The sequence below is a fragment of the Ctenocephalides felis genome, unplaced genomic scaffold (genome assembly GCF_003426905.1).
Source record: "Ctenocephalides felis isolate EL2017-DRISC unplaced genomic scaffold, ASM342690v1 CF-g0.4_SCAFFOLD_01170, whole genome shotgun sequence".
In the NCBI taxonomy this organism is placed as follows: domain Eukaryota; kingdom Metazoa; phylum Arthropoda; class Insecta; order Siphonaptera; family Pulicidae; genus Ctenocephalides; species Ctenocephalides felis.
Window position 1 is genome coordinate 87,021,217 of NW_020537324.1, and position 13,233 is coordinate 87,034,449.

General features: G+C 29.1%; 1 protein-coding gene across 1 annotated transcript in view; it reads left to right on the top strand.

Moving 5' to 3' along the window:
- The window catches only part of LOC113367903 (protein CEPU-1-like), a gene marked incomplete in the record, with an annotated part of 199,406 nt that extends 187,480 nt beyond the window's left edge, over positions 1–11,926 (top strand). The window contains 2 exon segments of the mRNA XM_026609477.1: positions 9,413–9,556; positions 11,904–11,926. Of these exon segments, the coding sequence (XP_026465262.1) occupies positions 9,413–9,556; positions 11,904–11,926 (167 nt within the window).
- Between the last annotated feature and the right edge of the window lie 1,307 nt (positions 11,927–13,233).

A 13,233-nucleotide genomic window follows, 5' to 3' on the forward strand; every position in this document is an offset into this window, starting at 1 on the left:
TGACACTTTTTAGTTCTCAAACTTTAACCATATCTATGAAGTTCTACTAAAATCCTGAATTTTTTCTTCTTTATTAAGATCATTTAGAGCAATTTTTTCTATTTAGAGTTTGAATACTAACTTGGACACATTTTATGTAATGAATCCAACCCAGTTTTCTTCAGACAGTATATTATTTTACCTTATTTATATACTTATTATTTTTCATATTTTGTGTGATTTTTTCTTCAATTTTCTACATTTTTCTCTAATTTTTCATGACGTCCAATATCTGCAATCATTTCTAGTCTTTCATTTCAACTACAGTGAAACTACTGCTATGATTAAATATTTATCTAAGACATCCTATTAATATGCATTAAATTTAGTTGAACATAATCTATCAACGCATTTCATTTGACGTATAAGCTGCCCTCTAATATTTCATTTTAAATTAGGCTTCTACATAAAAAAATTAATTTAAAAATGTAAAGTTTCTACGTGAATTTGAAATAATTTCTCATCTTTCCCACAATTTTTAAATTAGCACGAAAAATCCAAGACTAAAAGTGGCCAAATCGGTTCAGTCGTTTTTGAGTTTTAGCGAATCTAGCATCACGCTTTATTTTTATACATAACATATATATATGTATATATATACATATATATATATATATTATATATATATATAAATTTCCATTCCGCTTGATCTGTTAACGAATCCATTAGCCAAATTATTCTTCATCTCTTTAAAGTAAATCTTTTGGATGTCTCTCTTGGCAAATGTCGAATATATATTTATATATATATATATATATATATATATATATAATTTATCTTCAAAAGGCGAAATGAATCTTTTAATCTGTTTTTTAGATCTTTACTAATCTTCCTAATGAAAAACATATTATAAGGTACACCTACGTACGTACTTACATTTCTATACCCTTGGGTCGATATTTTAAGATACTGGACCGTAAAAATTAAATATATACATGTACAAAAATAATATTTGCAAAAATATGTAAAAAATTGCACTTTTTGAAAGAAGTAAGCATACTATTTGAATGATTCAAACAAGTTTCTGTTTGTGGTGGCGAAACGATTGCTTTTGGAGAAACAAAATTTAATTCTTTTGTTTCAATTTTCAAAAAAAAAATATTAATTCGAGATTAATTCCGATTTTAATTTTCATTCTAGCTACTTTAAATAAATAATTTCATATAAATATTGCAGAATTGTCCTTTATTCGATAGATTAAGTTTTGTTTATTTACTCCTCTGTAAACCTATATAAGTTAATGTATATATAATAATCTATTTGAACAAATTTAATATTCATCGAACATTTCATTACGGTACGGGAAGTTCTAGCAATTTGCTTTTAATTTTTCTAATAATATTTCATTCAACAGAATTTATTTATTTCTAAATAAAGCCTTTTCGAAAATTGCTGTCACCATTTTGGAGTACTAAAACACTTTAAAACTAGATTAATAGACTACCAAGAAAGTTGTAAGATCAGATTTGTAACAGAATAATTAAAAATAAATTACCTAATGATTTATTTTAATTTTACCAAAAACTAAGATTATTTGAAAAAAATTTTAGACAAAATCTAAAATAAGGAATTATCATCTGCATTGGACATATTTTTAAATTTACTTCGAGGCCAATTCTCGAACAAAATACAAATGTCATGTTCTGAGACTTTATTCGTATAAATTGTTAGTTAAAACCTATTTTTAGTGTTTTGACTTTTTATTGTTGTCCTAGTTTATTTGCTGAATAATGACACACATCAAGTGCCGAAACGTATAATTTTATAAATAAAGTTTTCTTTTAACTCTTTTTCATTACGACGTAATGGCTGCTAATTATTTCAAATGTTTTAACGCCAAAATAAATAAATATTTAAGAATAACAATTTAATTAATAATAATAATAATAAATAAATAAATTTCAGTAAAGATAAATGTGTACATAATTTTTTTTATATCGGATTTTTACACAATTTAATTTATTTTTAAACGTCTATCCAAATTTTAAAATGCGGTATATTAAAAACTGCCCAAATTTTGATGCTTAAATTTAATATATTTTAATATTAATAAATTACTCTAATATTATTAAAGTTAGACCACCTGTATAATAATAATATTTTATTTACTTAACACTATCTGTTTTGAAAAATAGTTTCTAAAATTCTTTTAAATATTAGACAAGGTCCTTCATTTTAACTGCGATTGATTAAGTTTTGTTTATTTACTCTTCTGTAAACATATATAAGTTACAGTATTTATAATAATTTATTTCGAAAACATTTAATATTCCTAACAGAGCTAAATGTGCAAAAAATGTCAGTTTTTGAGTTAACCAAACGTCCGATTTGAATGATCTAAAAAACTTTCTTCTTGTATTGACAAAACAATTGCTTTTGAGGATAAAAAATTATTACATCTTTTTTTATTTTCCAGAAAATGTTTTTGTAATTTTGGATTCAAAATTCAAAAAAATAAAAAAATTACCCAGGCTAAGCACAGTCTAAGCGCCACTCTGGTACAAATGTTTACCCAAGTGCGTTTAGACTGTTTATGCACTGGAGCAATTTTCCAATTTTGTGAAAACTATTGAAAAATGTGAAAATGCCGCCAAGCTGAGCACAGTATAAGTGAAAATGTTGCACAGAATTATTTGGAAATGCGTTTAGACTGTGACGGGAGCACTTTTTCAATTTTGTTTTTTTTTAGGCAACAGTTTTTTCGAAATTCGAATTTTATTTCAAAATGAAATGACGATTGTTAATGTTCTGGAGATAAGTTGATTTATGATTTACATTTGATTTGCTCAGATATAACAAGATAGCAAAAATAATGAAAGTTACAGTATTTGTAATAATATATTTGAAAACGTTTAACATTTCTCGAATATTTCATTACGTTACGGGAAGTTCCAGCAATTTGCCATAAGGCACGATGCCATGCACCACTAGTTAATTAACTTCCCGTAGGGTAAGTTATTGTAATGGGCCGAAAATCGGAATTGAAAATTTTTACATTTCTCGACGTTTTGAAGGTTTCTGAACGTTTTGGCATACCTTAGAAAAAATGGATGTGTGTGTGTGTGGGTATGTATGTGTAGATACAAATTTCAGTCACGTTTTAGGCGCACGGATCAACGATTTGAATGGTTTAAAAAACATTCGATTCCTATTGATAAGGAGATGTGCTGATTAGTTTGGCAAAGGCAGGTCCAGCAGTTACGGAGATAAGGAGCAAAGAGTGCAGAAATAGAAATCGAGTTTTTTGAGAGAACGGAGCGTCCGACTTGAATGATCTAAAAATATTCAATTAATAATGATTGGGAGAAAGGGTTATTAGTTTTTCGCAAAGGCAGGCCCAGCCATTTCGGAGATACAGAGCTAAATGTACAAAAAATGGCAGTTTTTGAGAGAACTAAGCGTCCGATTCAATTGATTCAAAAAACTTTCTGCTTGTCTTAACAAAATAATTGATTTTGGAAAAAAAATTTTGTTTCATTTTTTTTTTTTTTTTTAATTTTTTGTATATCGAAAATAATTCAAATTTTATTTTTAATTCTGACTATAATTCTAATGTACTTTATACAAATAATTTCTACTCTGCAATTCAGTTTATATAATTCTTATAAATATTAGACAATATTACAATATTTATAATTATCTATTTGAAAACATTCAATATTCCTCGAACATTTCGTTACGGTACGGGAAGTTCCAGCAATTTGCCTTAAGGCACAATGCCATACACCACTAGTTTAATTTTAATGCTAAATTTAGACATGAGTTACGTTTACCCATTCATAGATGGCGCGTAAGTGTATTTGTTTCAAACGCTTCATGCAAAAAATATCTCGAGTGGCAATTTAATAGTAAAACTTTGTCGCCGCTGCAAAGCAAATGAATTATGTGAATAAACTAAATATTTTTTGAAGGACCGGCGGTTTTGGGTTTGGTGATGGGATACTGCCGGTCCACTATAAACTTATCATAATATAATATATATATATATATATATATATATATATATATATATATATATATACTAGCAAACCCGACGAACTTTGTTTCGCCACCAGATGGTTTCGTGAGAAAGATGAAGAAATTTTTTGTTTGTTTTATATTTGAAAAGGAAACATTTAATTTTATTATACAACAGTAATAAATTTATTTCGATTACAAAAATGAAGTGTTTTTTAGTTGAACTTCTCTAAATAAATGAAAGTGAATCCGCAAATTATCCGTTTTATTGGAGTGCTCTTTGGTAAACCACATATAATGTTTTTTAGTCTGACGTTAACACAAACAAAGCGGATGGTTTTCCAACTCGTGAACAGGCAACGTATAACTGCCCATGTGAAAAACAATGATTTTCTAAATAATCTGTTTGAAATTTAACCCGCAAACACTAAGCGATTTGCCTTGCGACTTGTTATTGCGAACGCAAGGCGAACTGGAAATTGCAATCGTTTGAAGTCAAACCGAAGACCAGTCGGAATCATTGGTATGTCACCAAATCGCCAGCATTTTTTGATTGAATGGTGAAATTCAGTGCGTGTACATCATTATTGTTTGCGGCAAGAATTGCTCGTTGACTTAACCAAGCATAATTCTGATAATTCTCACTAATGTCATTACTCGAATTTTTTATTACGGTGCGTGAAATTCCAGCAGCATTAAGGTACGATGCCATGCACAACTAATTTTCTTAACTATAAACCTTGCGGAGCCCGAGATCTTTCCAACAAATGCAAAATTGTCAAAATCGGTTCGTGCGTTCTGGAGTTATTTCGTCAGGAAGGAAAACCCGACTTATTTTTATATATATAGAAGATATATATATATACATATATATTAATATATAATATATATAAAGCGAAAGGTTTTACTTCACATGGTGAAATAATATGATAAAATTGTTTCTTGGTCATTCATCTAGTAAATAAAAACAGTTTTATTGAAAGAAAATGTTTTTATTCAGAGAACATCTTCAGTGCTACAAATAAATATTTCAGGGTTACAATTTAAAACAATTAAACTAGCTGTAAGTGGAATTCTGTCTTAAGGCAATTAAGGCATCGTGCCCTAAGGCAAATTGCTGGTACTTCCCGTACCAAAAATTATTGTTTTCAAAAAATTTACTTAAAAAAAATAAGATTTTTGAGAAACTATAAATTGGACAAAAAATTACTTTTTTTTGAAAAAAATTTTTTTTTAAATTTTTTTTTTATTTTGACATATTCACTTTTTTTTCAAAGCAATCGTACTGCTTTAACTGCATAGGGATAAAATATAAAGCTCGTAAGCGCCGCGTCGCTGTCTAACGCATAAGCATTGGTACGGAACCCATAGGAATGTTAACAAAATTTATACTTATTGTTAAAATCTCTATAAAATAAAAAAACTGAGTTACCGTTTTCGGCACTTTTTGCCCCGTATCTTCGAAACGGCTAGACCTGCCTCTGCCAAAAACTAATCAGCATGCCTCCTTATCAATACGAATCGAATGTTTTTTAATTATTCAAATCGGTTGATCCGTGTTCCCGAAATCGTCGACGAAAATTTGTATTCGCACACATACACGCGCACACACACATACACGCACACACACACATACATCCATTTTTTCTAAGGTATGCCAAAATATTCAGAAACCTCTGAAACGCAAAGATATATAAAAATTTTCATTTTCAATTTTTTTGCGATTACTATAAATTTCCCTACGGGAAGTTAAAAAGTTCAGAATTTCCAAAATATTTCAAAATAAATTTTTCTTCAAAAAGTCTTTTTTTCAAAAAAAAAGTGAGTTTTTGTCAAAAATTTATAGTTTCTCAAAAATCTAATTTTTTCAGACTATTTTTTTTTTTTAAATTTTAATCGTTTTTAAAAAGAAAATAATTTTTGGTACGGGAAGTTCCAGCAATTTGCCTTAAGGCACGATGCCATGCGCCCCACTAGTTTATTTTATATATAATAATGTTTATTGTGGACCACACTGTATATATGTATATATATATATACATATATCATATAACCGCCGGTCCTTTCCAAAAAATGTGCAAAAAAGAATGTTGTTTAAATTTCTAAATTACCTTGGTTATCAATTTGAAGTTTCTAAATCCATTTTGAGTAATATTTTACAAGGAGCGCTTTGAGAAGGGTACACTCACGCGTCATCTATGAATTTGCAAGCGTAACTAAGGTTTAAGGTCGATACTAAACTAGTTGGTATTGGCATTTAGCCTTCTGGCAAGTTACACGAACTTCCTAGATATGTGTAATTAATCGACTTAATCAATAAGAAACTAGCGGTGTATGGCATCGTGCCTTAAGGCAAATTGCTGGAACTTTCCGTACCGTAATGAAATATTCGAGAAATTTTAAACGTTTTCAAATTTATTATTATAAATACTGTAACTTTCATTATTTTTGCCATTTTGTTTGTTATATTGAAAAAGTGCCTCCGTATAGTCACAGTCTAAATGCATTTGCAAATAATTCTGTGCGACATTTTCACTTATACTGTGCTTAGCTCGGCGACATTTTCGCATTTTTCACAAAATTGGAAAAGTGCTTCAGTAAATAAACAGTCTAAACGCACTTGGGTAAACATTTGTACCAGAGTGGCGCTTAGACTGTGCTTAGCCTGGGAAATTTTTGAATTTTCAATCCAAAATTACAAAAATATTTTATGGAAAATAAAAAAAGATGTAATAATTTTCCATTTATCCTCAAAAGCAATTGTTTTGTCAATACAAGCAGAAAGTTTTTTAGATCATTCAAATCGGACGCTTAGTTCACTCAAAAACTGCCATTTTCTGCACTTTTTGCTCCTCTTCTCCCAATCATTACGAACTGAATGTTTTAGATCATTCAAATCCGATACTCCGATCTCTCAAAAACTCGATTTGTATTTTCTGCACTTTTTGCTTCGTATTTCCGCTGGACCTGCCTTTGACACAAACTAATCAGCACATCTCCCCATCAATAGGAATCGAATGTTTTTAAACCATTCAAATCGGTTGATCCGTGCGCCCGAAAACGTGACTGGAAATTTGTATCCATACATACATACACAAACACATACACAAACATTCAATTTTTCTGTGGTATGCCAAAATGTTCAGAAACCTTCAAAACATCGATAAGTGCACAAATTTTTATTTTCGATTTTTGGCCCATTACTATAACTACCTTACGGGAAGTTAATAAATTAATGAAAAACGCGGTAATAATATATAAAAATCTTGCAACTTTTAAATGTGCCAATTCAATTTGAATAGAATCAGTTTCAGATTCGGTTTGCACTTGCGAAGACTATTTATATGTCCCATGCATTGCAGTGGGTAAACTATTCATATACATTTTATGAGCTACCCCTTTCACTTATGCACCACATTTGGTGCAGCTAGTATATATATATATATATATATATATATATATATATATATCATCCACATCGCCCTGTGTCTCTGTCACCATATTTATTACCATAATTTTAATTAAAAAAATCTTTTCATTTTTCTATGCACAAGAAACAGAATACTTCTACGATTTCTTTTATTTTTTGTCTCTTGCAGATGAAATAAAAATGCAATATTATTTTAAAACGATTAATCGACGAGAAAATGATAAATTAATATTGCCTATTTTTTATTTATACGTTTTTGACACTTGATCTGTGTCGGGCCCATTCGATTCAGAATGACTTGAAACGTCGAGAAAACATAAAATTAGCAAATAGAATTTTCTAGCAAAAATATAAATTTTCTGAAATATAATTAGGGTAGACCCTGGTAAAAAAAGTCCACCTCCGATGTCTCAAAAACCAATAAAGTTAAGAATTTTTCACCTACAATATTTGAAAGTAGAGGGCAAAAGATGTTTGACCAGCCATCACCTTGATTCTTTCTTCCGTTGCTTGTTTTTTTTGGTCGTGAGCGCTGTTGTTTAGTTTACGAGACCTTGACATAGTTTTCATGTATACGTTTTTTAATTGTTTTATAAGATGTATTGTTAATTTTAAGTTATATTCAACAGTTTTTTATATGACTTTTATAAAATCTTACCCGTGGGTGTAAAAATAAAAAATAACATATAAAAAGTAATATAAGTTAAAAAAACAATTTTACATAAGATAAATTGAATAAATATTTGCTCCAACTTTGATGATGAATATTTCTGACGGAATACCAGATCAAGGTTGTATACAGTGTAAAAATATGTACCTATAAAATTAATATTTTGCATTGGTTGAAAATTGTAGTTTTTATTTCGTAAAATTTCTTTAAAATTAAAAATAAGACACTAGATTTGTTTGCCCCCTGGATGTATTAGTTTATCCAGCCTATGGGGTAACTAGCTGTAAGTGGATTTCTGTCTTAAGGCAATTAAGGCATCGTGCCTTGAGGCAAATTGCTGGAACTTCCCGTACCAAAAATTATTATTTTTTTAAAAACGATTAACATTTTTGAAAAAAATTTACTTTAAAAAAATAAGATTTTTGAGAAACTATAAATTGGACAAACAATAACTTTTTTTTAAAAAAAAAAATTATTTTAAAAAATTTTTTTTGTGGAAGATCTGAACTTTCTTTTCAAAGCAATCGTACTGCTTTAACTGCATAGGGACAAAATATAAAGCGCGTAAGCGCCGCGTCGCTGTCTTATGCATGAGCATTGGTACGGAACCCATAGGAATGTTAACAAAATTTATACTTATTGTTAAAATCTCTATAAAATTTCTGATAATTTGATGTGCATATGTCTAATGATCATTTTTGACCGCCAAATGGCTCATTTTTTTACTTTTTTCCTCTATATCTCCGAAACCGCTAGACCTACCTTCATGAAAATTCTATCGATTATTCATCAATACAAGTAAAATGTTTTTTGTATTATTCAAATCGGACGCTCCGTTCTCTAAAAACTGAGTTACCGTTTTCGGCACTTTTTGCCTCGTATCTTCGGAACGGCTAGACCTGCCTTTGCCAAAAACTAATCAGCACGTCTCCTTATCAATACGAATCGAATGTTTTTTGAATTGTTCAAATCGGTTGATCTGTGTTCCCGAAATCGTCGACGAAAATTTGTATCCGCTCATACATACACAGACATACACACACACACACGCACACACATACATCCATTTTTTCTAAGGTATGCCAAAATGTTCAGAAACCTCTTAAACGTAAAGATATATAAAAATTTTCATTTTTGATTTTTTGCGATTACTATAACTTGCCCTACGGGAAGTTAATAATGACCTATGATGAATTAGCTGGGAGTTTTACTGAACATAGTCAGATAGTTGTTTGTTTGATATGTGTTATATGTTTAAGGTCAAATTGGATCCTTGTGCCCCCGTGATTTTCTCATTTTTTTTTATTTTGTTCCAGGTTCAAAATACCAGTCGAATCTGAACGAAATCGACAGATCGGAACGAAAAGGCAGTGGTTCTCAAACTAATGGCCAAAGTAGCAATAAAGGAGCCGCAAGCGGCGACGACGATTGGCCCAATCAGCACACCAGCGCTGCACAAGGTAAAAACTCACAAACCACTTTATTTTTATATTTTAATTCAAATTTATTATTATTTTAAAATTCATTTTCTATCCGATCCGATCCACCACACCACTCCCCCCTCGTGTGTTTTTTAATCCCTAAAATGTATGCGAATGCACGTTTCTCCTTATATTATTATTCGATGGAAGAATGAAGGAGTTTGCGAAAATATATTAGCGAAGCAGAAATAACAAATTTGACTTTTATCGACGGAATACAATGTTTGTACAAAGACTTAAAGAAAACGTTGATTTTTGAATTTGAATTATTACTGGGGTAGAAGTGCGGGGATTTAGTAGAGCACTGAGGGCACAGACTTAGAAAAAACTTATATAAATGAATGGTAAGAAAAAAAACTTACAAATTTAATTTTTTGCGTAAATTATGGTATAAAAAGATACAAGATATAAAAACGTCAAGGTGTAGGATTTACTAGAATACTGAAGGTACTAACTTGTTTTTATAAAATTACATTAAAAAAAATAATGATCACATATATAAGTCGTTGAATTTCATCTAGTATTTTGGTAATCTTCTATATATATAAAAAAAAGTCGGGTTTTCCTTCCTGACGAAATAACTCAAGAACGCACGAACCGATTTCGACAATTTTGCATTCGTTGAAAAGTTTTCGGGCTCAGCAAGGTTTATAGCTAAGAAAATTAGTTGTGCATGGCATCGTGCCTTAATGCAAGCTGCTGAAACTTCACGCACTGTAATTAAAAATTCGTGTAATGACATTAGTGAGAATTATCAGAATTATGCTTGGTTAAGTCAACGAGCAATTCTTGCCGCAAAGAATAATGATGTACACGCTCTGAATTTCACCATTCAATCAAAAATTGCTGGCAATTTGGTGACATACCAATGATTCCGACTGGTCTTCCGTTTGACTTCAAACGATTGCAATATCCAGTTCGCCTTGCGTTTGCAATAACAAGTCGCAAAGCCAATCGCTTAGTGTTTGCGGGATAAATTTCTAATAGATTATTTAGAAAATCATTGTTTTTCACATGGGCAGTTAAACGTTGCCTGTTCACAAGTTGGAAAACCATCCGCTTTGTTTGTGTTAACGTCAGACCAAAAAACAAAAAATGTGGTTTACCAAAGATCACTTCTATGAAACGGATAATTTGCGGATTCACTTTCATTTACTTAGAGAAGTTCAACTAAAAAACACTTCATTTTTGTAATCAAAATAAATTCGTTACTGTTGTATAATAAAATCAAATTTTTCTTTTTAAAATATAAAACAAGCAAAAAATTTATTCATCTTTTTCACGAAACCATTTGGTGGCGAAACGGAGTTCGTCGGGTTTGCTAGTACTTATATAATTACGGTAATTAATACAAATTTATATTTATGAAGACTAAGGGGCAAATTATAATAATATAATAAAAGTGACCTTTATATAGAGATCATAAAGTTAGTTTTAGTATTTTTTATAAAAAAGCTTGCACTCTCAGTGTTCTAATGAATTTTACACCCTCACTTTCTAAAATATTCTATGCTTTTGTCTGATATTTCATTAAAAACATTTAAAATTAAGGGTCAATTCTGCGGTTACGATAACATAGTGTTGTCATGGCAACGCATCTTATGTTTCTTTCTTGGTATTAAAAACTGTTAAAATACAGTCTATTTGCTGTACGGTCAGGCATATTTTACATATAAAACCGTATAATATAGATGCACATAAAAATACAGATATGATAATTTTCGTTCTAGGTTTGTTTGTATGTAAAATTCGCCTGATTGCACAGCCAAGAAAAATGGTCAAAGTTTAGTACCAAGAAAGAAGAGTTGGTCTTTAATTTTAAATATTTTTAATGAAATATCAGACTAGGTTATAGAATATTTTATAATATCACTGAGAGTACAGTTTTTTCATATGAATATTAAAATTAACTTTATGATCTTTCTTATGTAAAACTAACTAATGGTCACTTTTATAAATTTTTTATAGTTGTGACAAATTACGGATTTATATTTGCAAAAAAATTTTTAATAATTTTTAATTAATTTTTGGATGAAAAATAAAATGTACAAAAAAACTATTTATTAAAAATATTGGATTTTTTAGGACTATCAGATTTCAAGGTCATTTTTTACATTTGTTACTGCCAATGCAATTTTTCGACTAAAAGTTTTGATTTATATCTTTTGACCCAAAGTGGATCTAAATTCATATCCTGTGCAAAATAAATTTAAAATCAGTTCAGTAGTTTAGGAGTCTATTTGGGACAAACATCGTGACTTGTACTTTTTTATTATTTTTAATAATATTTTTTTCTATTAAATTTATGTTCTTTTTGGTGAATCAGGACAGAACTTAAAATTCGCCTGAAATAAAAATTAAAACCAAACTCTGATCACTGATCATGTAAAAAATTATAATTATTGCTTTAATTTCGACAGAATTTTATCATGAGACGAATACGTTTCAGAGACGCTTTGCAAAATCATGCTTCATTTAAATGTTTTTTATTATCAGATTTCAATTTCATTTTTTTTTTAATTTGTTGCTGGCAATGCAGTTTTTCGACTGAAATTTTAATTTATATCTTTTGACCCAAAGTGGATCCAAATGCATATTGTGAGAAAAACAAATTCAAAATCGAATCAGTAGTTTGGAAGAAATTTATAAAATTGCATGTTTTATAAATTATTTGTTTATTTGTTTATTTTGTAAATTATTCTGAATTCTTTTTTTACAATTTATTATCTAAATTTACTGTTGCCTCTACTAAATATTTCTCTAAATATTTTCAAGCTTAGCACAGTTTTTTTTTAATTTTTAAATATTATAATACAAATTTTTGTGCCAAATTTTGCTGCAATTTTTATAACTCTATAAATCTTTATCTTTCTTTTAACGTTGACTTATGACCCTGTTTATTAAAACAAGAGAAATTTAAATAAATAAGAAAAGGCTCTAGAATTCTTCTAAGATTACAATATTTTTCTCACTGTATATATTTTTTCATCAAGTTCTGTTCATAAGTATTCATTATATTTTCTTAAAGATGACACACATTAAGTGTCGAAACGTATGATATTTTAGTTTAGATTTTATTTATTTTATTTTGTTTAGACAAATGAATTACTATTTTTCTTTAAATATGAATCGACGTCGAAAAAACTAACAAGATATGACTAAGATATACAAACTTTACATACATTTTCCTTATAAATGATAATAAGAATGAGCAAATTGTCTGATGTTTAACTTGTGATGTAAATTTGCAACATTTAATCCTATTTCAATGTTGTCCTTTTTTAATTTGTCTAATATCTAAATTTATTTATTTTCAAAATATTTAGTTGTTTTTATAATTTTGTATTTGGGTTCTTAACATAGTGTCTATTTCTTAACTGCAATTCTTTGGGCTGTAAATAATGTTTTTTTGGCAAATTTTCTATTTTTTTCTATAAGATTTTGATTTGGCATTGTAGATAGTTTTCCACAGTAGGTACTCGTAATTTTTGGTATATTTATTTTATAAATATACCAATTTTATGTGTGAATTCTGGATTTATCATAATGTCCTCTCTGTTCCCATTTCTTGCATGGAGACTCCAATAATATTTCTTTTGTTTCCAAATTTTCCTGCATGGTTTCTAAATGTTTTTCAATAACAATTTTCTAGTTTA